This window comes from Lontra canadensis, unplaced genomic scaffold (genome assembly GCF_010015895.1).
Source record: "Lontra canadensis isolate GAN:19392208 unplaced genomic scaffold, GSC_riverotter_1.0 scaffold58, whole genome shotgun sequence".
In the NCBI taxonomy this organism is placed as follows: Eukaryota; Metazoa; Chordata; class Mammalia; order Carnivora; family Mustelidae; genus Lontra; species Lontra canadensis.
Window position 1 is genome coordinate 7,535,247 of NW_022631052.1, and position 27,547 is coordinate 7,562,793.

At 38.3% G+C, this 27,547-nt stretch overlaps 1 protein-coding gene across 9 annotated transcripts in view; it reads left to right on the forward strand.

The window, feature by feature from the left end:
- The window catches only part of ATXN2 (ataxin 2), a 111,487-nt gene that overhangs the window by 40,053 nt on the left and 43,887 nt on the right, over nt 1–27,547 (forward strand). For all 9 annotated transcript variants that reach the window (XM_032876279.1, XM_032876280.1, XM_032876283.1 and 6 more), the window contains 4 exons: nt 21,454–21,578; nt 23,400–23,491; nt 24,408–24,605; nt 26,056–26,234. In XM_032876279.1, the coding sequence (XP_032732170.1) occupies nt 21,454–21,578; nt 23,400–23,491; nt 24,408–24,605; nt 26,056–26,234 (594 nt within the window). The remainder of the gene's footprint in view (nt 1–21,453; nt 21,579–23,399; nt 23,492–24,407; nt 24,606–26,055; nt 26,235–27,547) is intronic.

Below are 27,547 nucleotides of genomic sequence, written 5' to 3' on the forward strand. Positions count from 1 at the left end.
TTCTTAATGCTGACTTTACTGATTTTGTAAGTTTGTCTTTTTCATTTTAATACGTTTATAAGGTCCTATTCATACACATATGCAAGTGAATAAGAGGCCTAGAAATAATTTTTTTTATGATATGGTGGATAAATTTAGTTTGATCTCGTGAATGAGTATGTTACCAGATTGATTTGCAGACAAAATGAAAAGTAACTACTATTTTGTAAGCTGTGGGTTCCTTTTGCACATCCATAGTTAGACCATTAGATTATCACTGGAAAATTAGTGTGTGTGTTATACTTTATCTGAATTCCATTGCAGACAGAGCTGGGATGCTCTCATTTTACCCGCTTCATTTTGCCACCTATTTTTTAGGGCATTCAGTTGCTTTGGTGTCTGCATTTTTCTACCTTGGAGTTTGTGTATTATCTCTACTCACTTTTTACTTCGTTTCTTTTCTCTTTCTAGTGTTTCTCTGTCTGCTTTTCTCCTTCACTCTCTTTCCACTTTTTCTTTTGCTCCTTTTCATATTTTGCTTTTGATTTAATACCCCAAATCAACTACATTTTAGTTCTGTGGCCCCTTCCCTCCTTCTTCCCTTCTTTCCTTCCTTCCTTAGATTTTATTTATTTATTTGACGGAGAGAGGGTGAGAGCACAAGAAGGGGGAGCAGCAGGGAGAGGGAGAAACAGGCTCCCAGCTGAACAGGAGCTCTATCCCAGGACCCTAGGATCAAGATCCCAGCCAAAGGCAGATGCTTAATTGACTAAACCATCCAGATGACCCCTGTGTCTACTTTCTTATTTCATTCTCCTAACTTATGCTATTTTCTACCGGTTCATTTCCTTTGCTGTGTTCTCAGTCTAAAGAATGGGTCAGTAAATTTAAGGCCTGGGGGCCAGATCCATTCATTGCTAAATAAAGTTTTATTTTAACAGGGTATGCCTGTTTATTCATGTATTGTCTATAGCCACTTTGATGCTACAGTGATAACACTGAGTAGTTGTAATAGAGACTATATGGCTTGCAAAGCCAAACAATATTTTCTGGTTCTTTACAGAAAGGTACTGCTGACTTTCGTCCTAGATCTTTTTTCCTACTGTGTTTGGGTTGTTGGGGCTGATCAAAAATATATACTGTACTGTCTTTGGTGAAATAATTTAGAACATGCTTTGGCTCTAATACTGTGTAATTTCATCTATTCCTTATTTGTGACCATTGAAATTGGATTTAGTTTGAAGAGTCCGTTTTCTTACCAGCTTTTTGTCACAATAACTGAAAAAATCACAAATGAGGAAAGTAGTTCTTGGGAAAGACCTCCATCATCAACCAGCTGCTCCCTCCCCTACCTTCAGCTTTATCTTCCCCTTGCTATCATTGCTCTCTTTCCTTTGGTTTTAATAAATGGGATGTTTCACTTCCTGCTGAATCCCAACTTCTCTGGTCATGCCCTTGACTCTATTTTACCATTCCTGGGTTCTTGCTCTTTTATGTCACCTCTGTTTCGAGACTCTTCAAGCTTTTCCTCTCCAGTTAGTCTTTCCCTTTAGCCCGAAAACCTATTCAAGTCCCTCCCTCCCTGAAAAGGATTCCCTTTTATCCTGAACTCCTACTTACTATCCTTTCTTCCTTTCTTATCCAAACTTTCTTTTTTTCAAAGATTTTACTTATTTATTTGAGAGCAAGCATGGGGGGGGGGAGGGGCAGAGGCAGAGATTATGGGACTTGATCCCAGGACCCCAAGATCATGACCTGAGCCAAAGGCAGACAGACCCTCAGTGACTGAGCCACCCAGGCACTCCATTACCTAAACATCTTAACTCTTACTAGTTTCTTTTGACTCCTGCAACATAATCTGACTTATGTTCACTACTGGGGAACTACCTGGAATTAACCTCTCATTGCTCAGTCCTTTGTAGTCTTGCAGACTTTACTATGGTTTTTGACACTGTTGGTTTCATCCTCCCGCAGAAGCTGCTCTTCTGTTTTTCGTGTGTGTGTGTGTGTGTGTGTGTGTGTTTTAAGATTTTTTTAATTTATTTGACAGAGAGACAGTGAGAGAGGGAATACAGCAGGGGGAGTGGGAGAGGGAGAAGCAAGCTTCTTGCTGAGCAGGGAGCCCAGTGTGGGGCTCGATCCCAGGACCCTGAATCATGACCCGAGCCGAAGGCAGATGCTTAGCAACTGAGCCTCCCAGGCGCCCCTGTTTTTCATGTGTTTTATTCATCATTTCTTCCCTGCCCATTTTTAGGCTTCATTTCTGTTAAAGTGGTCTTAATTGTGTGTGTATTTCCAGTGTTTGTTTCTTTGCTCACTGATCTTAATTGCCTATCAGTTGTTTAATACTCTTCTAATTTCAGCAGCCACACATAAGCCCAGCATCTTTTGTATTGCCTTTATGCCATGTTGTATTATGTAATTAGATGTTTCTGTCTCCCCTATTATACTTTGAGCTCCTTGCGCATGAATACTGTTTTGTCTTTTTTTTTTTTTTTTTTGAGTTTTTACTTATTTATTTGACAGAGATCACAAGTAGGCAGAGAGGCAGGCAGAGAGAGAGAGGAAGAAGCAGGCTCCCTGACGAGCAGAGAGCCCGACTTGGGGCTGAATCCCAGGACCCTGAGATAATGAGCTGAACTGAAGGCAGAGGCTTAACCCACTGAGCCACCCAGGCGCCCCTGTTTCGTTTTTTTAATCCTTGTTGCCTCACGTAGTGTTTTCCTACATAGGACAGGCACAGTGTCAGTGTCTCATGAATGAATGAAATTAGGACCTTCCCATGTTTTTAAAAAACTATTTTATGCAAAGAGTGATAAAACTAGAAGTGGTCTTATGTATACAGCCAGCCAGCAAACACTGGGCCCTGGAATGTGTTCATTGCTCTGCTTGTTTCTATAGACAGTACAGAGAAATTCAAGACTTAATCTATTTTGGGTCCCTTTTGAGAACTTCGTGAAACTGTATACCCTAACCCTAGAAAAAACACGCATGCAGACTTTTATATTGAATTCTGTAGTGTTCACAGTTCCTTAGGGAGTTCATGTACTCCATGTTAAGAAGCTTTGCTTCAGGCATTTTCACAGTTGGAAATACCAAGGCACATGAAGGAATTCAAGAAAAATGGAATGTTAGAATTGGTGGCATTGAATTCCAAACAGAGTTCAGAGACAATTAGAATTGTTGTAGTAGTTGAAGGCATTCGGGGTGTGAATGTGTGATTAGAGGTAGAGCGAAATAAAGTAATACGTGATACTATTGTGTTCTCATGTGGTTGTTCTGTAGCTCTGATAGGGCACGGTCCTAGGAGTAACAGAGAATGATCTCTTCTTCTTCTTTTTTTTTTTTTTTTCCTTAAGATTTTATTTCTTTATTTGAAAGAGTGAGAGAGAGTACAAGCAGGATGAAGGGCAGAGAGAAAGGCAGATTTCTTGACGAGCAGGGAGCCCAGCTAGGGGCTGATCCTAGAACCCTGAGATCACAGGCCGAGCTGAAGGCAGATGCTTAGCTGACTGAGCCAGCCAAGTGCCCTGGGAATGATCTTTTCTGAAAGGCATGACATTAGGAAGGCCATATCAGTCATATCTAAGGAAGAGACAAACGTCCGCAGGCTGTGACTTGGAAAACCTTGAATTCTGAGGAGTCTGAATGTGTTCTAAATTCTTTCATGGGTGGTCTTATAGTAGGGTGATGAGGCCACAAGCCTTGCAGCTGAAGAGGCACATTCTTGGAGCTAGGAGTGCAGTCAGTAGGCTCTGTAGATGGGCAAGCCATGCTAATGTTGGACAGGCAAGCAGCTGTAATGCTGGACAAGTGCTAATGATCAGTCTGCCTTTTGGCAGAAGGGAGGGTAGGCCCTCTGGTGAGTAGGCAGATGGGGTGATGGATAAGCAGGTGGTCTTGGCTGGGGGATATCCAGGGAATGGTGCAGGAAAGCCCTGTAAAGAGATTGGCTTGGGCCTGTGGGCTTTGGACTAGTTTTTTTATTGAGCCAGCTGAGTAATACTGTGTTCTTAATTGTCTTCTGTTAAAACTTGAACCATCAGAACGTTGACTTCCTCTGCTGTGGGCTAGTAAGAGAAGGTTGTGTGTCCATGCTGGGGGAAGTGGTTGAATGGAAACTAAGATGTACTGAGGCCAGTATGGAGGAGGCACAGAGATTATTGAGATTAAAAAAAATAAACATGTATAGTAGAACAGGTGATGAAACATTAAAGAGTAGTTGGAGGTATGCAATAGGGAAGTATTGCATGTTTATTAAAATATGATCTCTGATATGTTAAAATTTCATTTCCTCATAGGTTTTTAGAGCATATAAAAATTCTCTGCTGTATTCTTCATGTGTATGTGAAGATCAAAACAGTAATTCTTCATTTATTAAAAAACAAAATAAAAAAGCAAATGAAAACCTAGAATAAAATAGAATTTTGTTTAGATAAAATAGAAATATTTAGAACTAATAAGAGTAAGGTGGACTGATTTAAGATATATGAAAACTGTTGCTAACTATTGGACAGCATTAATCAGCTAGATGGTTTTTTTTTGTTTTTTTTTTTAAGATTTTATTTATTTATTTGACAGACAGAGATCACAAGTAGGCAGAGAGGCAGGTAGAGAGAGAGAGAGGAGGAAGCAGGCTCTCCGCAGAGCAGAGAGCCCGATGCGGGGCTCAATCCCAGGACACTGGGATCATGACCCGAGCCGAAGGCAGAGGCTTTAACCCACTGAGCCACCCAGGCGCCCCAGCTAGATGGTTTAAAAGGAAAACATCTTCACAAAGGAACAAGACTTAAAGTGTAGAAATAAGCATAGTTTATGTGAATAGGCTGAAGACTTCATAAAAACACTACTGAAGAAAATAAAAGTAGATTAGATTAAATGGAGAAATGTGCCATACTTGGAATGGAAATATTTAACACTGTAAAATTGTCCTTTTTCCTCAAAATAATCACTAAAGATAGTATGTCTGTTTTTGTAGAAAGTGACAAAATGATCCTAAAATTTTAAAAGATTTATTTATTTATTTATTCGACACAGAGAGAGAGAGAGAGAGATTACAAGTAGACAGGCAGGCAGAGAGAGAGGGAGAAACCTGCTCCCTGCTGAGCAGAGAGCCCAACACGGGGCTCGATCCTAGGACCCTGAGACCATGACCTGAGCCGAAGTAGCATTTTTGAGCTCTTCTGGCAGGTAATTCAGATGAGTCCAGGAAGACCGTTTACTTGGCAGTAGTGTGTAATGCTAGTATACCCACTTACTGTCTGGTTTTAGTTTTACTTTTTTTTGTTGCTCTGCACACACTCAGTGAAGTCTTATGAATAGCACATATATTAAAAGTAGTGATAAAGCAGGGCAGTGAAGGGATGTGGATAAATTGTCTGCATTTTCTTTTCCATTTGACTGCTTTTTTACCCAGATCAGTCCTGGCAGAGTGTTTTAAGGGAGCATGTGCACTTGAACAGTAGTTCTTCTAATTTACATAAGAAAAGAACAGTCTGATTTGTAAAGTGTTTTATATATTTTCCAAAGAAACAGAAAGGTGTTCGTACAGCTGTAAAAATTGGAATTAATTCTATTTACTAGCTTTTTCTTAACCTAGGTCTCAACACTTTGCTATAGAATCGAGAGTAAATTGCAAAAAGAATACTGTATTGGCTAATGGTATTGGCAGTTCCCAAATTCTTTTTTTGCTTCCTGAACATTTCTGAATTTAGTCCCCTGCCCCCTAAATTTTCAACAAAATCACTTTCTTTCCATATTTCCTTCTCTCCCTTTAACTTTTTTTTTTTTTTTAAGATTTTATTTAGGGGCACCTGGGTGGCTCAGTGGGTTAAAGCCTCTGCCTTCGGCTCAGGTCATGGTCTCAGAGTTCTGGGATAGAGCCCCGCATCGGGCTCTTTGCTCGGCAGGGAGCCTGATTCCCTCTCTCTCTCTGCCTGTCTCTCTGCCTACTTGTGATCTCTGTCAAATAAATAAAATATTAAAAAAAAAAGATTTATTTATTTGACAGAGATCACAAGTAGGCAGAGAGGCAGGTAGAGAGAGAGAAGGGGAGAAGCAGGCTCCCCGCTGAGCAGAGAGCCCGAGGCGGGGCTTGATCCCAGGATCCTGAGATCTTGACCTGAGCCGAAGGCAGATGGTTTAACCCACTAAGCCACCCAGGCGCCCCTCTCTCTTTAACTTTTGAGATAAAAACAGTTACCTTTTATTAAAAAATTGCTCTAGCAGTGATTGGACAGATTTCATTTTTTCTGATGGTGTAGACTAAAGACTCCCCCTACCCCTTCAAAATGGGTTCTGAACCAGGAGTCTAATGCAAAGGCTGAAAACAGAATGTCACCTCCTGATACCCCACAGAATATCTTTCTATTGGCATCTTTGTTAGAATTTCTTCTGATTTCTTTTGGAGATAATATAGAAAATAGAAGTCTAACATTTTCTGTAATCTGTCACCTTGGGTTTTTTTGTTTGTTTGTTTGAAGATTTTTACTTATTTGAGAGAAGAGAGAGAGGAAACAAGCAGGGTGGAGGGGACTAGGGAGAGGGAGAAGCAGGCTCCCTGCTTCTCAGGGAGCCCCATGTGGGGCTTGATCCTGGGACCCTGGAATCATGATCTGAGCTGAAGGCAGATGCTTAACTGACTGAACCACCCAGATGCCTCTATCACTTTTTTTTGTTTGTTTGTTTTAAATAATAAAGCAAGCCTCACAACTGGGTTTCCCTTTTTCTCTTATTCTGTTAGATTAATCTGGCTTTGGTGTGCATTTGATTCTGTGGAGTCTTGGCTATTGATCTTCATTTAGATCTTTCCACAGAAGTCTATGGTTTGTGGGTTTAAGGGTTTTTTTTTTGTTTGTTTAAAGATTTTATTTATTTGAGAGAGAAAGTGAGTTGGGGAGGTGTGGAGGGGGAGGGACAAGTAGACTCCATGCTGAGTGCAGAGCCCATCGTGGGACTTGATTCCATGACTCTGAGATCATGAGCTGAGCTGAAATTAGGAGTTGGATGTTCAGCTGACTGAGCCACCCAGGTGCTCCTGTTGGTTTAAGTTTTTACCCCCAATATTTGATTGATTTTTAAGTCTCATACAGCAGTATATTAAATGGTAAAGTTTCTTTTAAAAAAGTAGGATTTCTGAAAAATTTGGGGCGCTTGGATGGCTCAGTCATTAAGCATCTGCCTTCATCTCAGGTCGTGAACCCAGGATGGTCTTAGGATTGAACTCCACATCAGGCTCCCTGCTCAGCAGGAGGCCTGCTTCTCCCTCTCCCACTCCCGCTTCCCCTCCTTGTGTTCCCTCTTGTGCTGTGTCTCTGTCAAATAAATAAAATCTTTAAAAATATTTTTTTTCTGAAAATTTTAGCTCAGCTTCTAATTTTGCTAATTAAGATTTTAAGAAAATTGCTTCTCAAATGTTATATTCAGTGTTTTCATGTTCTATAGCAGGTTAGTAAAAAGATAAAATAGTTTGTCTAAAAATATTTTGCCTTAAGTTTAAATTAGAGAATCCAATATGCACACTTTTCAAAGTTTATTGGTAAGGAAAATAACTGCTTTTTCATATTTAAGTTGGATATATTTTTCTCTGATGGATTTTAGTAATACTTTATCATACTTCTGTAAAATATTTTATATAAGAAGAAAATGAGACTTCTTCATTATCAATACATTTTGACATAATTTGGTGCTGTCCAAGTAGAGCTACTGACTAAGCAATTTATTTAAACTTTTGGTCAAATACTGTAACATGAAAAGCATTTATAGGGCTGTTTATTGTGAAAGGCCTATATTGTGTGCCCTTTCGATGTGGTGCGTTGATTCACGTTACCCGGTTTCCTGCTTGGAGTCTAGGCTTACCTGTTGGGCTCCATAAGAGAGACAGAGACACAAATTGAATTTAACAAGAATCAGTATCTGGGCTTTGCTTTTCCACATCTGTTGATTCTTTCCACACTTTAGTCAAAAGGGTACCTAGTCCAGATGTCAGAAAAGAACAAAAGAAAACGATTTTGAGGTTTGATTTGATACTGACTAGAAAACCATAGAGTCTGTTTTTTAGTATTTGGTTTATTTATTTTTAACACAGTAGGTGATGCGTGGACTGAAACTGAAGTCTCCCAACATGATACATTCTCCTTTTCCTTGGAGCAGCATTTTGCTCAGGAAAGAATTTTTTCAAGTGGCTTAGCCATGTTTCAGAAAGCCCATTATTGGTGTTTTCCCTGCACTGTATTCACAGTTTTGAAGCTGCCGTCCTTTAGATCCTTGCCTCCTGCAGCTGTTCAGATAGCCTCCATCTCCGTTTTCTTGCTAAGGGTTTGTCATTCTTCCTTGGGTGGTAATAAATTTACTTTGAGTTATAGGACTCAGAAGTTTTTATGGAAATCACAGTTAAAAAGTAAGCACTGTTTTAGGCTATATTATTTTGTTGCCAGAGAACAGGACATAATGACATTTTTTTCATAGCTGCATATAACTTGTCAAGAAGAAAAGATCCCCCTCCCAGGTCTTCTTTTTTTTTTTTTTTTTTTTTTTTTCTCTTCTCAAAGGCTGCATCTTGAAATTGTGTAAGCTTCAGAAAAAGTATGTTGCTGTGCTTTTAAATGGGTGACATCCCTTTTTGATTCTTTCCAAGGTGGCTCTTAAACAGTGTAGTCTTTATTTCCAAATGACTAAATGATGTCAGATCCCAAAAGTTACATACATCCACAATAAAGTCTGATAAAATACAATTTTTCTCTTAAAGGGATTTAGGAATTTGGGGCTTTGTAGCCTCGAAGCTTTTATGATTTTGCCTCTTGTTTGTCATTTCAAAAGAGATACCGTCTTAGGTTATCAGTATGACTCACTTTCTGAGATTGATAAGCACTGTGTCTAAGAAAGTCCGTTTTTTATTACTAGCTTTAAACAGGCAATGTGCAAAGACATTATTTAGCTTTATTTCAGGTTAAGATAAAGCAGATGATTTGGGTTCTATGATCACTGGTTTGATAAACTATCAGTCAAATATGCATTTGAATGCAGAGCAGTATGCCTGATGGGAGAAGCAGTGGGCAGTATTGTGACCAGTGTTATTTGAAAGTTGTCAAAATGAGGGGCGCCTGGGTGGCTCAGTGGGTTAAGCCGCTGCCTTCGGCTCAGGTCATGGTCTCAGAGTCCTGGGATCGAGCCCCGCATCGGGCTCTCTGCTCAGCAGGGAACCTGCTTCTTCCTCTCTCTCTGCCTGCCCCTCTGCCTGCTTGTGATCTCTCTGTCAAATAAATAAATAAGATCTTGAAAGTTGTCAAAATGAGTCCAGTTCAACTAAGGTCAGACAGAAAACGTCCTCTTTTTTTTTTTTTTTTAAGATTTTATTTATTTATTTGACAGAGCACAGGCGGGGGAGTGGCAGAGAGAGGGAAAAGCTGGCCCCCTGTGGAGTAGGGAGCCCAATGTGGGGCTCCATCCGAGGACCCTGGGATCATAACCTGAGCCAAAGGCAGATGCTTAACTGACTGAGCCACCCAGGTGTCCCTAAACTTTCTTCCTGTTGATAGTTGTATTATTTTGAGTCATCAGTATAACAGGCATCAAGCTCCAAATCCTGAAAACTGGAATGTTGCTGTTTATATATGCCGGTCTCTTGAATTGCATGCCTCTGATGCAAGACAGTGTAGGGATTCTGGCTAGCCTGAAGTTTCCCAGAAAATATAGCTTCTGCCTCCTTATGCCATATACTTTGCAAAGAAGTAAAGATTTTATCTGTTGTAACACTGGCATTTTTCCTTGTTGCTGACTTACGAGATAGCATTGTAGAGATAATAGATTTCAAGCCCTGAAGTACCTCCAGCTTTTGAGTTGCCTTTCAATAAGGTAATTTGGGGGGGCTGGGGCCAAGGGGGACCACTGTCACATAGTCCTTATCTTTTGGACTGTTGAGAGCAAAATTGGATTTTTCTTAAAAACAATTTCATTGATATATAATTCACATACATTATAATTTGTTCATTTATATTATACAATTCAGTTTTTAGTGTAGTCATAGAATCTTTCACTATAGTTAATTTTAGAATATCTTCAGCCTAAAAAGAAGCCTCGCACTCTTTAGTGTCATTCTGTACTTCCTTCCAACCTACCCAGCCTTGGACAACTACTAGTCTTCTCTTTGTCTCTGTAGGTTGCCTTTTGTGGTTATTGCATATAGAATCACACAATATGGGGCCTTTTGAGACAGGCTTGTTTTATAATGTGTTCATTCATCCATCTATCAGTGCTTCTTCCTTTTCACTGCCAAGTGATATTCCATTGTAGGGCTAGACTACATTTGTTCTTGACTAATTAATAGACTATATATATATATGTTTTAGATTTTATTTATTTATTTGACAGATCAGAAGTAGGCGGAGAGGCAGGCAGAGAGAGAGGAGGAAGCAGCCTCCCCGCTGAGCAGAGAGCCCCATGCGGGGCTCGATCCCAGGACTCTAAGATCATGACCTGAGCTGTTGGCAGAGGTTTTAACCCACTGAGCCACCCGGGTGTCCGTTAATCCCATTTATCTATTACATACTCCGTCACCTCCCCTTAGGCAACCACCAGTTTGTTCTGTTTAGCATGGGTTTTTGTTTTGTTTTGTTTGTTCTTTTTTTTTTTTTTCCCCCCCTGACTTCACTTAGCATAATGTCCTTTTCATCCATTCTGGGTATACTACATTTTATTTATCCATTTATCAGTTGATGGACATTTCAGTGTCTGCTTTTTATGTTGAGAATATGCTGCTAAGATCATTCATGTGCTGATTTTTGTGTGGACATTATGTTTTCATTTCTGTTGGGCATATACCCAGGAGTGGAATTGCTGGATCATATGGGATAGTTTGAGGAAACTGCCGGGATGGTTTTTCAGAGTGGCTGTATCATTTGACCATCCATCAGCAGTGTGTGAGAGCTCCAGTTTCTCCATATTTTCATCAGCAGTTGTCTCTTGGATAATACCTGTCCTCGTGTGTGGTTGTGAAGTAGCATCTCATGTGGTTTTGATTTTCTTTTCTGTAGTGATTAGTGATGTGAATCTCTTCATGTGCTTATTTGTGCTTTTCTTGTGTTTTTTGAGATTTGCATGTTTTTCTTGGAGAAATGTTCTTTGCCTACATTTTAAATTAGTATGTCTTATTATTGAGTTGTAAGAATTCTTTAATTCTTTAAATATTCTGGATACCATTTATCCCCTTAGCAGAAATGGTTTGCAAATATTTTTTCCCCATTGTGTGGGTTATCTTTTCACTCTTGCTGGTGTCCTTCAAAGCTCAAAAGATTTCGGGGCACCTGGGTGGTTCAGTAGTTAAGTGTCTGCCTTTGGCTCAGGTCCTGATCCCAGGGTCCTGGGATTGAGCCCCGCATCGGGCTCCCTGCTCAGCGGGAAGCCTGCTTCTACCTCTCCCACTCCCCCTGCTAGTGTTCCCTCTCTTGCTGGCTCTGTCAAATAAAAACAAAATATTAAGAAAAAGCCAGCAACAACATAAAAGATTTCAATTTGGATGAAGTCCAGTTTATCTGTGTTTTTATTTTTTCTTTTTGTGTTGTATCTAAAAAAATGTTGCTTACTCTGAGATTATAAAGATTTGTTCCTCTGCTTTCTTTTAAGATTTTTATAGTTTAAGGTCTCATAGTTTAGGTGTTTGATCCATTTTTCATTTAAATTTTTTATGACGTGTGAGGAAGAGCCCCAATTTAATGGTGTTACATGTGGATATCTACTAATCCAAGTACAGTCTGTTGAAAAAGACTGTTCTTTTCCCAATGAAGTACCTTAGAACCTTTGTTGAAGTTCAGTTGACCATAAATGTAAAGATACATTTCTGTACTCTCAGTTATATCCTATAGATTATATGTCTCTCCTTATGGCAGTATTATTCTATTCTGATTGTTGAACCTTTTTTTTGTTTTGTTTTTTAAAGACTTTGTTTATTTTAGAGAGTGTGCAGTGGTGGGGAGGAAGAGGGAGAGGATCATAAGCAGACTCTGCGCTGGGTGCAGAGCCTGATGCAGAGCTCAATCTGAGATCATGACCTGAGCTGAAACCAAGATTTGGACGCCAGACTGAGCTACCCATGTGCCCCTTAATTATTGTACCTTTGTAGTAAGCTTTGAATTCAAGTCAAGTGTTAGTGGGTTTTTTGTTTTTGTTTTTGTTTTTTTTTCTGCCGAAGATTGTCTATTCTGGGTCCCTTGCATTTCCATGTAAATTTTAGGATCATCTTGTCAATATCTGTAAAATGATAGCTGGGATTTTGATAGAGATTGCATTGAATCTGGAGATCATTTTGGGGAATGTTACCATCTTAACGATGTTAAATCTTCTAGTTCAAGCACATGGTTTATCTTTCCATTTATTTAGGTCATCTTTAAATTTATTAAAAAATGTTTTGTAGTTATCAGGGTGTAAGTTTTACACTTCTGTTGGTAGCTTTATTCCTCAGTATTTTTAATTTAGTTAAGAATGTTATCCAAAATGGAGTTTAGTATTGTAAATATACTTTATTTATTTTTAGAGATTTTTATTTAGTTATTTGAGTGAGAGTGAGAGAGAGAGAGAGCAGAGAGGGGGCAGGGTCAGAGGAAAAAGTAGACTCCCCGCTGAATGGGGAGCCTCACGTGAGCTCAATCCTAGGACCCCAGGATCATGACCTGAGCCAAAGGGAGACTCTTAACCAATTGAGCCACCTAGGCACCCCTATTGCAAATGTATTTAAAAAATTTTTTTTCATTTTTAGATTAGAGCAGTATTGTTTTATAGTATTTAAATCTTTTGACTCATTAGTAGGATAGGTGCTAAGCTTTGAGCTTGTCTGCTCTGCTACCTTTTGCTGATTTATTAATTTTCCACTGATAGTAGCATTTATGCATGTCTACTTTGTAAAATTCGTTTTCTGTAATGATCAGAACAACTTTGTAATTGGTATTTTGGCAAGGTCAGATTTTTACTGTGTTTCAAAGTAACAGTGTTTTATGAAACAACTTCTGGAGATGAAAGCAAAAGCTTTCTTTCCTTTGAAGCAAATGATAGAATGGTAATTCATTCTACTGCAAGAGTGGACACATAAAATACCTATTATATAGATTGAGTCTTAGAGGCTATGTAACCTGAGCTGGACTTACTCTTTTAGCTTATAATACACTTCCAAACAAGAGTCACATCTTTTTTATCCATCCTGTTCTTCAGCTGCTTGTAGGGAAATAACGTAGATATAAGGATTATTTTGGCTTCTGTTTGGGAAGAAAGTTGTATTCTTCCTTTTACCTTGCTTTGTAAAGTTTTCATTGGTTGTCACATCTGCATTCTTTTCTTCCTCACTGTTTCTTTTCCTGGGATAGTTTGTAACCAGACAGTACTGGAATCGCCTAGTTAACTTCTTCCATATCCCATCACTTTCAGCTAGTCCTGGACATTAGTACAAAGAAATTCTTTTTTTTTTTTTTTTTTTTTTTTTTTTTTTTTTTCCTTTTTAGAGAGGAGAGGGGGCAGAGGAGAGGGAGAGAGAGAATCTCAAATAGTCTCCATGCCCCGAGGGGCCTGATGCAGGTTTCGATCTTAACACCCTAAGATCATGACCTGAGCCGAAATCAAGAATAGCACACTTAACTAAGCCACCCAGGCACCCCAGCACAAAGAAATTCTTAAGCATTGCTTTTTTTTTTTTTTTTTTTAAGATTTTATTTATTTATTTGACAGAGATTACAAGTAGGTGGAGAGGCAGGCAGAGAGGGGATGAAGCAGGTTCCCCGCCAAGCAGAGAGCCCAATGTGGGGCTCGATCCCAGGACCCCAGGATCATGAACTGAGCCAAAGGCAGAGGCTTTAACCCACTGAGCCACCCAGGTGCCCCCTTCATAGATTTTTAAATACTTTTCTAAAACCAAGTGAAACCTCCTTTCTTCTTTATAGTGTTCTTGACCTTCCCTGCTCACTGTGGTCTGATTATTTTGCCTACACCAATGGCTACTAAAATTTACTACATTTTATTTTTAGCACAGAATGGTTTCCCCCTACTCCCCATGAATCTCATGCTGAATTCCAGTTACAACAAGGTGTAGTGGTGAGGGAGGAAAGTTGGGAGGAGGAGGGTGTCCTAGAGCCTTAACTTACTCAGCTTTCCTTTTGTCTGCTGAGGTACCCCCTAAGAAATCATAGGGTTACATGGAGCATAGTGGGAGAGCCAATTGTCTACCTCATGTCCTGAATGCTCAGCATTACAAAGCAATGTGTGACATTTTTTTCTCCTAATGCATTATAATTTTCTGCAGTTTAGAAACCTGTTTATAGAACTAGGTAGGGATGTGTATTCCCTGCGGTGTCTAGCATAATGTCTCACAGAGAGTAGGTACCCAGCATATATTTATTTTTCAATTAATATTTTTAAAATATTATGTTTTTATATTCACTACATTCAGATTAGGGGCCAGCTTTTTTTTTTTCTTACATGGACATATTGCCATAGATGATTAGAAACTGTAAGTATCACTCATTTTCAGGATACTAAAGAAAGCAGTTATTCCTAGTCAGATCTAAAAACGGCTTTCCTACAACATGACATATTCAGAGTATGTTTTTCTTATAGGAGGTTGCTTCTAGGAGGCATTTTATTAATCCTTTTAAAGTATTAGAAAAAACAAAATCCCAAGTATTAACTTTAAAAAATAAGGTCCAAATGATGCTTATACAAGCAAGAAAAGTCAGAAACACAAATAAGGGATTTAAGTATAAATGCATACCTACATATAGGCTATTTGAAATTCTCTTAAAATAATTAATTTGCCTTAGGTATTGTGTGTGTTGGAAATGCATGCATTTTTGGGTTTATATCCATGTATGCAGTATATTCATTTGTGAAGATTTGTATCAAATCAGCTTTATCTGAGTTCAGTTTGAAACCCTAAGAGGAAAAGATACCATACTTTAGAGATTAATGCATTTCATTTTTGTGCTAACCAGGGTAAAAACAACCCCCTTTCTGCTTGTGGGTCACAAAACTCATTTTCCTTGTTCAGTGCCCAGGAGGCAAAGATAGGATTAATTGGTTCTTCTCTGAAAAAATGACATCCTTTTCTATCAAGGTAGGAATTTTTAAAAAAAAAAGATTTATTTAAATCCCCCCTACGCTTGTGGGGTCCATGGATAAAAGAAGAAAGGTTAAGAATTTCTAATCTAGATAGAGGCTCCTCCTTGTGCCCCATTTCCCTGCTTTTCTCTCCTTATTATTTTATTATTATTATTTTTTAAGTAAGCTTTGCACCACTGTGGGGCTTGAATGAGCCCATAACCCAAGATCAAGAATCACATGCACCACTGACAGCCAGCCAGGCCTCCCCTTCCCCATTTCTCTCTTACTCCTTTTTCTCCCTCTTGCCTGAGAATAATGCCTCCACTTATACCTTTGTTACTATTGTTCCTTTCCTCACACCTTGGCCCTTATAGTGTTATCCCCATCTTGTTCCTTTTTTTTTTTTTCTTTCTAGACTGTTTTAATAGTTTACAGAAATATATGTAGATAAAAACTTTATAAAAAACCTTATAAAACATAACACCTTAATCTGTAGCATGTGCAATCTTTGTATAATATACTGTTATTTGAAGATTTAGCATTTTCAGGGAACACGTCAATTGCTTGTTGTTGCGTGTGTGTGTGTGAATTCCAGTGTGGTTAACATACAGTGTTACATTAGATTCAGGTGTACTATATAGTGATTCAGCAGTTCCATACATTACTCAGTGCTCATCATGATACCTGTACTCAATCCCTTTCACTTTTCACCCATCCTTCTGCCTGCCTCCTGGTAACCATCTGTTTGTCCTCTAGAGTTGAGTCTGTTTCTTGGTTTGTATGTGTCTCTTCCCCACCCCCTTTGTTAGTTTGTTTCTTAAATTCCATGTCTGAGTGAAACCATATAGTATTTGTGTTTCTCTGACTTATTTCACTTAAAATTAAACTTTCTGGGTCCATCCACGTCATTGCAAATGCCAAGATTTCATTCTTTTTTATGGCTGAATGATACTCCATTGTACATATATATCACATCTTCTTTATCCACTCATAAGTCAGTAGACATGTGGGCTGCTTCTTTAATATGGCTATTGTAAATAATGCAATAAATATAAAAGTGCATATGTCTTTTTGCATTAGTCATTTCATATTCTTTGGGTAAATACACAGTAGTGGAATTACTGGATTGTATGGAAATTCTATTTTTAATTTTTTGGGGAGCCTCCATACTGTTTTCTGCAATGGCTGTACCAGTTTATGTTCCCACCAACAGTGCATGAGGGTAAAAAAAGGGGGGGGGGGAGAAAAAATTTTCTTAAATGGGGGTGGGGTCCGTGGGTGGCTCAGACAGTAGAACATGCGACTTTTGATTTAAGGGTCATGAGTTCAGGCCCCACATTGGGTGTAGAGATTACTTAAAAAAACAACAAAAAACAGTGCACAAGGGTTCTTCTTTCTCCACTTGTTTCTTATGGTTTTGATTTTTAGCCATCCTGACAGGTGTGAAATGATATTTCACTGTGGTTTTCATTTGTATTTCCCTGATGGTGAGTGATATTGAGCATCTTTCCATGTATCTGTTGGTCATCTATGTGGCGTCTTTAGAGAAATGACAGTTCATGTTTTCTGCCCATTTTATAATTGGACTGGGGTTTTTTTGGGTGTTTTCTAAGTTCTTCATTATTTTAAATGCTAACCTTTTATCAGATACGTTATTTGCAAATATCTTTCCCCATTCAGTAGATTGTCTTTTAGTTTTGTCATTTTTTTTTTGCTATACAGAAGATTTATTTTTATGTAGTTCCAATAGCTTATTTTTGCTTTTGTTTCTCTTGCCTCAGGAGACCTATCTAGAAGAATGTTCTTGGAGCCAGTGTCAGAGGAATTACTGCCTGTGCTCTCTTCTAGGATTTTAGGGTATCAGGTCTCATATTTATTTTTTGAGCTTATTTTTGTGTGTGGTGTAAGAAAGAGGTCCAGTTTCATTCCCCATTTTGTTTCTTTATACTATTCTTTAATCTTACTTTTTAATAAATATTTATTTTAGAGAAAGGGAGTATGAGCAGGAGGGGCAGAGGGAGAGGGAGAGAGAATCTCAAGCAGACTCCAAGCTGAACACAGTGCCCCACATGGGGCTTGATCTCACGACCCTAAGATCATGACTTGAGTGGAAACAAGAGTGGAAACAATGAACCAACTACACACATCCTGGCACCTTGAGAAAATATTTTTTTAGTTTTTGAGAAAAGTCACAGTATTAATTCATCAAAACAGAACATTAACAAATAAGTTTTTAAAAATTGATCTAGAATTTCAGTGTTTGAGAAAACATGATCCGAGGGTCCTGGGATCTAGCCCTGTGTCAGGCTCCCTGCTCAGTGGGGAGTCTTCTCTTCCTGTTGCTTGCTCTCTCTCTCTCTCTCTCATATAAATAAAATCTTTAAGAGGGAGAAAAAGATTTAATTGAGAGAGGAAATAGGTAGAGGATTCTGGTGCAGACTTTTCTGGAAGTGCATTTGAGGGCTTCTGATATTAAGTCTGATACTGATTTTTTAATTTTCATTTATAACATTTAAAAAAAATTTTTTTAAAGATTTTATTTATTTATTTGACAGACAGAGATCTCAAGTGGGCAGAGAGGCAGGCAAAGAGAGAGGAGGAAGCAGGCTCCCTGCTAAGCAGAGAGCCCGATGTGGGGCTCGATCCCAGGACCCTGAGATCATGACCTGAGCTGAAGGCAGAGGCTTTAACCCACTGAGCCACCCAGGTGCCCCTAACATTTTAAAATTTTTGATAATGATTTTTAAGTTTCATCTAGTTTTATGTCATTTTGTGGTTTGAATAAATTTAAGTTTGTATTTATTAATTTATAGCATGCCACTAACATTTATATTCACCACTATTCTGATCCTTCAAAAAGTTCTCAGACAACTTTGAGGGATTGTTTGGTGTTGTAGATGAGCATAATTGAGAGGTAAAAGAGGAAAAGCTGAGGAGCAGAACATGCATCCTGTTTCCTGGGTGTGGGGCCCTGGGCTACCCACAAGAGGTGGTGCTTTGGCTGAAACACTTCTTTCTGATTACCACCAGGTGTCGCCACTGACCCAGGTTGACGAGATCTCTGCCTAGAATCAGAAGGTTTTGAGAGCCCATCTTCTGTTGGGGGTGGTGACATTGAGGGGTTTGCAGATGTGTGGGTAGGGGGATACTTGTGTATTCTTTCCCCCTCTAGTCTAGAGATTTTGGTAAACTGAATGTTTATAAGGCAGGGAATGAAGTACATGAATTTAAATCTTTATTATCTTTATAATTTTTATTGTTTTTATTTTCTATACCTGTTACTGCTTCAAAAACAGGTAACATTTTTCTAGCATCCTTTTTGTATTCTTGCATCTTGCTTTTATTATGCTTTTGTTTCTTGCATAGAGGATAATGGAAAATTAATATACTCTCACATGGCATTGGAAAAATCTGCATGCAAATTCCCACAATTGTAATTAGATTATGGCCAGTTGATTTCTCGAACTTTGCAGAAACTTGGCTACAAACTGTGTTATTTAATACCAGCATTGTTTTAAAAAAACAATTTTTAAAAAAAATCCGAACATGGAATTTTCAGAATTTACAGCATTAGATATTGGTAACAGTGTGGAATGAAATATCCAGGTCTTGCTTCCTTCTAGCTACTAATAAAACACAGGGTTGACCTGAAATATAGTATTTGTGGCCAGGGTTTCCCTTAGCATCCTGACTGTATAGCCTCATTTTTGTGCTCACTCTCTACCTCTGCTCATTTCTATTTTTTCCCCCCACATCTTTCTCTAAACTCTTCACTCATCTTTAAAAAGAGACTTTCTTTGGAGGAGGTCTTAAAATCGAGGAATATCATTCTTAATTAAGGGAAACACACCTTTTGTCTTTTCTCTCCCCCCAATTATTGCCTCAAAAGAAAACTATCACGCTAAGTAACAACATGTGAGTAGTTAATTCCTTTTACAAGGAATTATTTATTGATACTGTAACAGAAATTTGTGATAAAAATGTAGTAATGAAAAAAATAGGTTACTTAATAATGTCCTGTTAAATTTGAGAGACAGGGCCGGGGGTTGTGGGGGTAGGGAAGGGAAAAATGACACAAGATGGGATCGGGAGGGAGACAAACCATGTAAGAGACTTAATCTCACAAAACAAACTGAGCGTTGCCGAGGGGTGGAGGGGAGGGATAGGGTGGCTGGGTGATGGACTTTGGGGAGGGTATGTGCTGTGGTGAGGGCTGTGAAATGTGTAAGCCTGATGGTTCACAGACCTGTACCTCTGGGACAAATAAAATAATGTCCTGTTAATATAGCCTAAATTGTGATCAGCAGGGTAAAACTTGGCTCGGTTAACTGTTAAATGTTTGTTTTTTCCACACTGACTTCGATTCAGGGATCCTTTTTAATTTTATTTAGAATAATACTGATAAAAATATATTTATCAGTTTGAGGACAACTTGGTTCAGCCCGTCTTTCCTAAATATTTTGACACACACATGCACTCACGTGTACATACACACACTTAGTGAGAAAAAGGCAATTTATTTCATTGTGTAAAAATACCTCTTGCTGCTTTGAGCTTTAATTTCTTGGATAAAGAGCATCATCTTTAGTGCTGGGATTTCATGTAAGTAAATATTCACTGAAGTAGATGCTTTTCCAAGAACTAATGTGATTACAACATAGGATCAGCAGTATAATAGTAATCTTATTGCTTTTTCTTAGAAGATGACATGACTGGTTGGGAATTTTCCTGTAGTCTAGTTTTCTGGAGAAAATAGGGAATTTCAGCATCCTAATGTAAGTTATTATTGATGTTTTCTTGAAGCATTTCATGTTCGTTTTTTTTTTTTTTTTTTTTTTTTTTTTTTGCATTTCATGTTCTTAAAAATAAACATGGCAGAACTAATTTTTACCAAGAATTTGTCCAATTACAAGGTGGTAGAGAGTATTGCTTAACTTAGGTGAATGTCACATAAAGCCAAGTTTCTAGGGCCATTAGTGGCTTCTAGCTGAATGTGGCATTATGAAGACAACACCAGTCTATTAGAAGCTCTTAGAGAGCTTTACCAAAGTACAGTAACCTTTCAGTGGATGCTCCCTCCTACTTTAAGCTGAGGCCTGCTGTTCTGGGGGATTCTCCTTGGTATGCTCTTAGCTTTTATAATTGCTAGCAGCAGAAGCCATGCTGTTGGTAGAGCTAGTGGCTAAGCCCACAGGTGCAGTTATGCTTTTATTTCTTGGTTTGCATGTACACGCCCATCTACCCCTACTGTAGGATGAGAGGAGGCAAGAGCTAGTTAGGTTTATAGTGCCAAGCTGGCTTAAATTTGCTGGCTCAAATTTTTTATTTTGGTTATCACCTTGCCCACTAGGGAGCCAGTGACTGTTACAGAAGTCGTACCAAATAAAAAATCCCTCTGGAATTGTCTCTATTAAAAGAGCCACAGTTTTTGATTTCTTCCCTTCCTCCTACTCCTTGGTGGCCGCTTATAGTATGGTGAGGGCACAATGACTGGGGAACTAGTATCCTTTGACAGAGCGAGATCAGCGAAAGTATTATTCCCTGGCCCTGTGCTTGGTGATACCTTATGGGCCCAGCCATTTAAATGCAAGCCTGTATCTCTAAAGCATTTTCTAATACTGTCGTTAGCCAAGTAGACCTTTACTTACCTGGTCCTAACACCCAACTAGAGAAAAATTTTCTTTGTTGGATAGCAGCTATGAGATATTTCCTGTCAGCTAAACATAGTGCTGCTCTCACAAGCTACTGCTTCTCGGTAACATTAGAGAAGAAGAGAGGACACAATGATTATAAATAAGTGTTGGTGGGAAGTCCAGGTAGATAGGCCTGCCTCCTGAACCTTTTGGAGACAGGTGACACTGTAGCGCCTGAACTGTGTAACAAAGTGGCTATAGGGAAAAATGGGTTTTCTGAAGGATTTGCTCATTTAGAATGGCTTCCATTACTAACGGCAAGATTATGTTAGGATACTGACCCCTGCATACAGACATGGCTTTGGAAAGTTAAAATATCTGCACATGTTTAGATATAGGAGCTCTGAGCTTTTATTTAATTAATGGATCTGTTAAACCAAAAACATCCTATTTTAGATGGGTTGATAGTTTCTGGGTCACTTCTGAAATACAAAGTAATTATTTTTAATATAATTTAATGACTTGTGTGAATACATTAAAACATTTCATGTGGCTTAAAATTATATGGGAAGAGCATACCTTACTCAAAGTGTTCTGAAGATTATTGTATTAAGGCATTATACATCTGAAAGCATACCATTAGTGAACGTTATACCTTCTATATCATAATTATTTTTAGCATATCTCTGTTGATAATTTATGTGTGTATATTAGAGTCACCCATTGTCTGGCTATATGATCTTTCAGCTAAGTCCATCCTTTGCAGATGCTTTTACTGACTCTGCTATCAGTGCTAAAGTGAATGGTGAACACAAAGAGAAGGACCTGGAGCCCTGGGATGCAGGTGAACTCACAACCACGGAGGAACTGGAGGCTTTGGAAAATGATGTAGTAAGTAAAGTGTTTTTGCTTAGTATCAGACTGTGGTTATGTGATGTGGTGTGATATCATTTGGTTTTAATTTAAGTATGTTGTCATCATTCCGGTGGATATATTTAAATCAGCAGTTTTTATTGTCTATATAGAGACCTCCCCCCAGGCAGTAAATTTAGACAGATCTTTCTTTGGGATGCTTATGAATGATTTCCATGTTTTTAAATAGATCATAATAAGCAACTTACAAATTTAAGTTGGGAAACATGGGAAAATGGAAAAACTGGCATGTTTTGCTTTGAATGCTTTACAGAATGAGGCAGCCTAAGGAAATTAGTGTCTTAATTGTCTCTTTACCTTTCCTAGAGGTAAGACTCTTGGGCTTCCTATCTGAGGAAGACATACTCACTATTAAGATACATTGTTAAGTTGCATTAGAAATAAAGCAGTAAGTAGATTTCTTGGTCTTAAAATTAGGATCATTCTCCACAAAAATTATTTTTTTTAAGATTTTATTTATTTAACAGAGATCATAAGTAGGCAGAGAGGCAGGCAGAAAGAGAGGGGAAGCAGGCTCCTTGCTGAGCAGAGCCCCGGTGTAGGATTCTCTCCCAGGACCCTGAGATCATGGCCTGAGCCGAAGGCAGAGACTTAACCCACTGAGCCATCCCGGTGCCCCAAAAATCTGCTATTTCTTTCTTTCTTTTTTAAGATTTTATTTATTTATTTGACAGATCACAAGTAGGCAGAGAGGCAAGCAGGGGTGGGGGAAGCAAGCTCCCCGCTGAGCAGAGAGCCTGATGTGGGACTCGATCCCGGGACCCCGAGACCATGACCTGAGCTGAAGGCAGCGGCTTAACTCACTGAGCCACCCAGGCGCCCCAAATCTGCTATTTCTAAAAGCTTTTTAATGTGTATTATTTTTACTTTTCTGTTAACACATCATCTATGAATCAATGCTTAGTAGTAAAGACTATCATTAGGATTCTATAAATTATGTTTCTAAGGTAGAGAGATAGAAAGCAAAGTCTTTTGCCAAAAATGAATGTTTAGGTACCAAAATTGAATCGAATGAAGATCTTCCATTGACTGTTGTGGAGAAGTCTTTATAACAAATCTGTTTTTAATGTTTAAGTCCAGCTTTGAAACTGAAAATATATAGGCAGAACATCATTATTCATTTTCAGACTTTAAAGAATTCGATATAACCTAATATAGAGGTTCTCAGGTCTATGCACCACATCACCTACGTAGGATACAAATCAGGTACTCCTTTTTTTACTGATAGTAAGGTGGATAAACTGTTAAGTTGCCAGAGAGCATTCTGGCAATATTTATAAAAGTTTAAAACACACCTATAGTTTGTCTCACCTCTGAGAATTTTGTTTTGGTATATCCATAGGATTGCAAATAATGATGTGTAAGGATTTTTTTGCAGCATTACCTCTGATAGTGAAAAATTAGAAACATCCTGTCCATCAGGAGGACATGAGTTAGATTTATTGTACTTCCATTCAGTTGAAACACTGTGGTTCCACTAAAAAGAATGGCATTCTGGTACGGAAAGGTACTTAAGACTTATTAAAAGACAAAGCAAGTTACAGAATAAGAACATCCTATTTGAATTAAAAAGGAACTTGATCTAACTGATCATGTTCTTAATGAATGCATAGAGTGCATCTGGAATTATGCCCAAGAAGTTAGTAGTGGTTAACTGTTGTGGATAGATTTTGCTGTTATAGATGATATTATTAATGTGAGATATTGATTGCACTTGAATTAAAGCAATTTCCATGACAAATACTTTGTCATTTTGAAAAGTACATTATTTTCTTCTAGTCTAATGGATGGGATCCCAATGATATGTTTCGATATAATGAAGAAAATTATGGTGTAGTGTCTACATATGATAGCAGTTTATCTTCATATACGTAAGTTTAAAAACCTGGCTTTTATTTTAGTACATTTGTCTTTGACTTTCATCAACTTATATTAGGATGTTGAATAAATTTTTCTGTTGGATTTTTTTTTTTTTTAATGTACTTTTTTTAAGAGAGTGGGAGAGGGACGGGGCCAGAGGAAGAGGGAGAGAACGAATCTTTTTTTTTTTTTTTTTAAAGATTTTATTTATTTATTTGACAGACAGAGATCATAAGTAGGCAGAGAGGCAGGCAGAGAGAGAGGAGGAAGCAGGCTCCCCGCTGAGCAGAGAGCCCAATGCAGGGCTCGATCCCAGGACACCGGGACCATGACCCGAGCCCAAGGCAGAGGCTTTAACCCACTGAGCCACCCAGGCACCCCGGGAGAGCGAATCTTAAGCGGGTTCCATACCCAGTGCAGAGTGTGACATGGTGCTTGATCTCACAACCTTGAGATAATGATCTGAACTGAAATCAAGAATTGGATGCTTAACTGACTGAGCCACTCAGGCACCCCTCTGTCAGATTTTAAGTTAAACAATTATGTGAAAGAATTAATCCTGTTACTGCTTAAGCTGATAAATTCTCTTTAAAACAGGGCATAAATATAGTTTAGTTTACCTGCATTCTGGTTTTATGCTCTAGATAAATTTTGTTCTTGTTTTAAGTTGTAAAAATTCTTAAGTTTGCAAGTGTAGATGTTATAGGAGAATAGTCAATTTAACCAGTTTTGGAAATTTATATTCTTCTAGGGAAGAGTGAAACAAAAAAAATTTCTAATTTTGATTTATACATGAGTAGATCACTGTAAGTGTTTTATATTTTTATCAGTCTTTCAAACTCTAAACTCTCTTAATAGTTGATTAGGACAGATACATTAACTGTGCCTTCAAAATACTCACTTTGCTTCCCCCCCGTCTTGTTTCAGGGTACCCTTAGAAAGGGATAACTCAGAAGAATTTTTAAAACGAGAAGCAAGGGCAAACCAATTAGCAGAAGAAATTGAATCAAGTGCCCAGTACAAAGCCCGGGTGGCCCTGGAAAATGATGATAGGAGTGAAGAAGAAAAATACACAGCCGTTCAGAGAAATTCCAGTGAACGTGAGGGCCACAGCATAAACACTAGGTATTTAAAGGAAATCATGATGCAGTATTTTGGATACACAACTCAAGGTCTGTGTGAGAAGGTGTATTATTATTATTTCATCTTCCTTTAATGTAGCTTAGATAGAGAATGCAAGGGGAATTGGTTTAAGATTCTTTTAGAGAAAAGATTATAGTAATATTAGAAAATATTTTTTGAGCATCAGCTCTTGAAGCCAGGTGTTGAAGCCAGTGATGAGCAAGCCAAGGTGTGGAGGAGCTACTTACAGAAAAGCGATCAGGTCGGGGGGATGCTGCACAGAACATAACAGCAGTTCACTAGGATTTGCTAGATTAGAGGTGTATTCAGAGTGAGAAAGAACTAGCATGTATCCAGTGGGATCAGAGAAAGCCTCACAGAAGAGGAGAAATTTTGTGATAGGATAGTAGCATTGTCTGCTGCCCATCAAGAAGTAAGAGAGGCATTTCTTGCATGATGAAACACATGTGAAAGAACCTGGCCAACCGAAGATGAGGCTGGTTGTTTCATATGTCTGGCATACAGGATGATGTGGAGGGTGCAGTGGTGGCAGCTGGTGATAGGAACTGAGGTCCTGAAGGGTTTGTGTCCTGTTAAAGAGCACCCTGTAGGCAGGGGATGGTGTGAATGAACTCTGGGACATTTGAAAATTGGCTGAAACGTGGAGACCAATTAGTGTATTGAAATTGTTCAAGTGTGAAAACTTGGTAACCATCGAGACCAGGGCTGGTGAGAGAAAGGTTAGAAAAAACATGGGTGAGCCTGAGGTTTATTTGATAACTAAGTTGATTGATAATTGTACTGGTAATGGAGATAGAAAACAGAGAGTAAATTTGAGGGGAGATAGAATGAGCCCTTTGTTAAATTTATTGCATTTGAGGGGCTTGCAGGTCTTTGATTAATTTATTTGTAAACGTGTTGAGAAACATGTACTACATACCTGGTGGAGTAAGATACAGATTCTTTCTTGAAGACGCAGCTTAGAGTGATGGTTTGAATGAAAGTGTTCAGTGGGAGATGTTGAGACTGTGGGACTGGCAGTGTGGATTTAGGACTTGTCAGCATTGCTGATATTGAACGAAAAAACCAATGAATAGCTATAAAAAGAAGAGTTCCAAGAGAAAACAAAGCAGAGAAGGCCAAGGACAAAGAAAGTTTTAAGAAGATGGACCATATTTGATAGACTCAGCCATTGAGAGGTGAAGTAGGATGAGAATGAACACAAATCTGTTAACCTTTTTGCTTAGGAGGAGAATCTGAGAGAAAGGAAAGGCCAGAGGCTAGACTTCAGGGTAACATGGAAGAATTAGGGGTGTTAGGGAGGGAGATATTTTGGTTTAGTGTTTAACCTTTTTATAACAAGCATTCACTTCTGCCTAAATTATTTTTAGATTTGTTTCATTGGCCTGATACCTGTTAGGATAAAATAATTTAGAGAATCTCTCATTTTCAGGGAAAATAAATATATTCCTCCTGGACAAAGAAATAGAGAAGTCATATCCTGGGGAAGTGGGAGACAGAATTCACCGCGTATGGGCCAGCCTGGATCGGGCTCCATGCCGTCAAGATCCACCTCTCACACTTCAGATTTCAACCCGAATTCTGGTTCAGACCAAAGAGTAGTTAATGGAGGCAAGTATTTTGACCAAATTTGTCAATGTCCTCAATCAAATATACAGTTTTCTGAATATTTAAGTTTAACATAATTGGTAAAAGCATGCACATCTTCATTGATTTCTGTGGAGTAGTTTTTTACTTCAAAACTACTTAAAATTTGCCTTTGTGGATATCAAATTAGTAAAATTAGTATAAATCATTGGCATATATAGTATTTAGTGTGGTGAAATACTCACGTGTTAAGATAAAGTGCTAAATTTAACCAAAGATAATTCACTTGGCCAAAAAACACTCCACATACAAAGAAATTGGAAACTTTGGGTAGGTTCTCAATTTAAAAACCCCGTATGATAAAATTACTTGAACGTAGTTTATATGGAAAATCCTAGTTTGTGTGAAACGCTCAGTAGTTAACACAGATTAAATTCATTAACTGTTTGCACGTTTATACTCTGCTTATTTCAAGAAATGATTTGAGGTAATTTGCTATACAAGACATGACCAAGAGTCATGTGAAGAAGATGAAGAAAGAAAAGTGCTTAAAAAACAATAAAAACGACTGGTTTTTGCAATTTATCATAAGTACAGTGAAAGAGACTTGCATCTTCAGGAGGAAGATATTTTTCTGCTCTACCTCTAAATCTAAGATTGACTATAGCTCATAGGTCATGGCTCTTTTGTGTGAGTCAGGGATACTGGACGGTAGTGCTATAGGCAGTACGGAAATACCGTAGCAGAACTGTGTTCATAACCTAGGGAACAAAGTGGACATTGAGTTTAAGATATTTCGGTTCAGAAAGTTAGAAAAGTGGAGAACACTTAAGTTTCCAATTTCAGTTGTTTCTGTTGAGTCTCCAGAATTCCTCTCCAAATAAACACTCTTGAGTATTTTCTGTACTTAGTATTGGGGGTGAAATTTCTTTGCTCTCTGAGTAAAGAATTTTAGTTCATGAACAGAATTTTCAAGTAAAAAACATGAAGGGGGCTAGGAAACGTGTGATACTCAAGTGTGTGGAACCCAATGGAGAGGAGACCTGGACTGTTTTCCTAAGATTAAGGTAAGTGATAGGTAATGTTACACATTAGTTGTATCTTGACCTGTGCATATCCGTCAGTGTCCGCTTATGTGGTGATGACTGCTTTCTAGTTGCATTGCTTATTAAGCAGTCACTTAAGTAAGTTTTTAACTGCATAAATTAGCAGGTCTCCCCTCTTTTTCTAATTTGATAAGATTAAAATGATTTTTGAAAAGGCAATGAATAGTAACCTTTTTTACTCTTAAGACGCTAAAAAACAGAAGTAATGTTATATTTCTACTAAATGGGCTT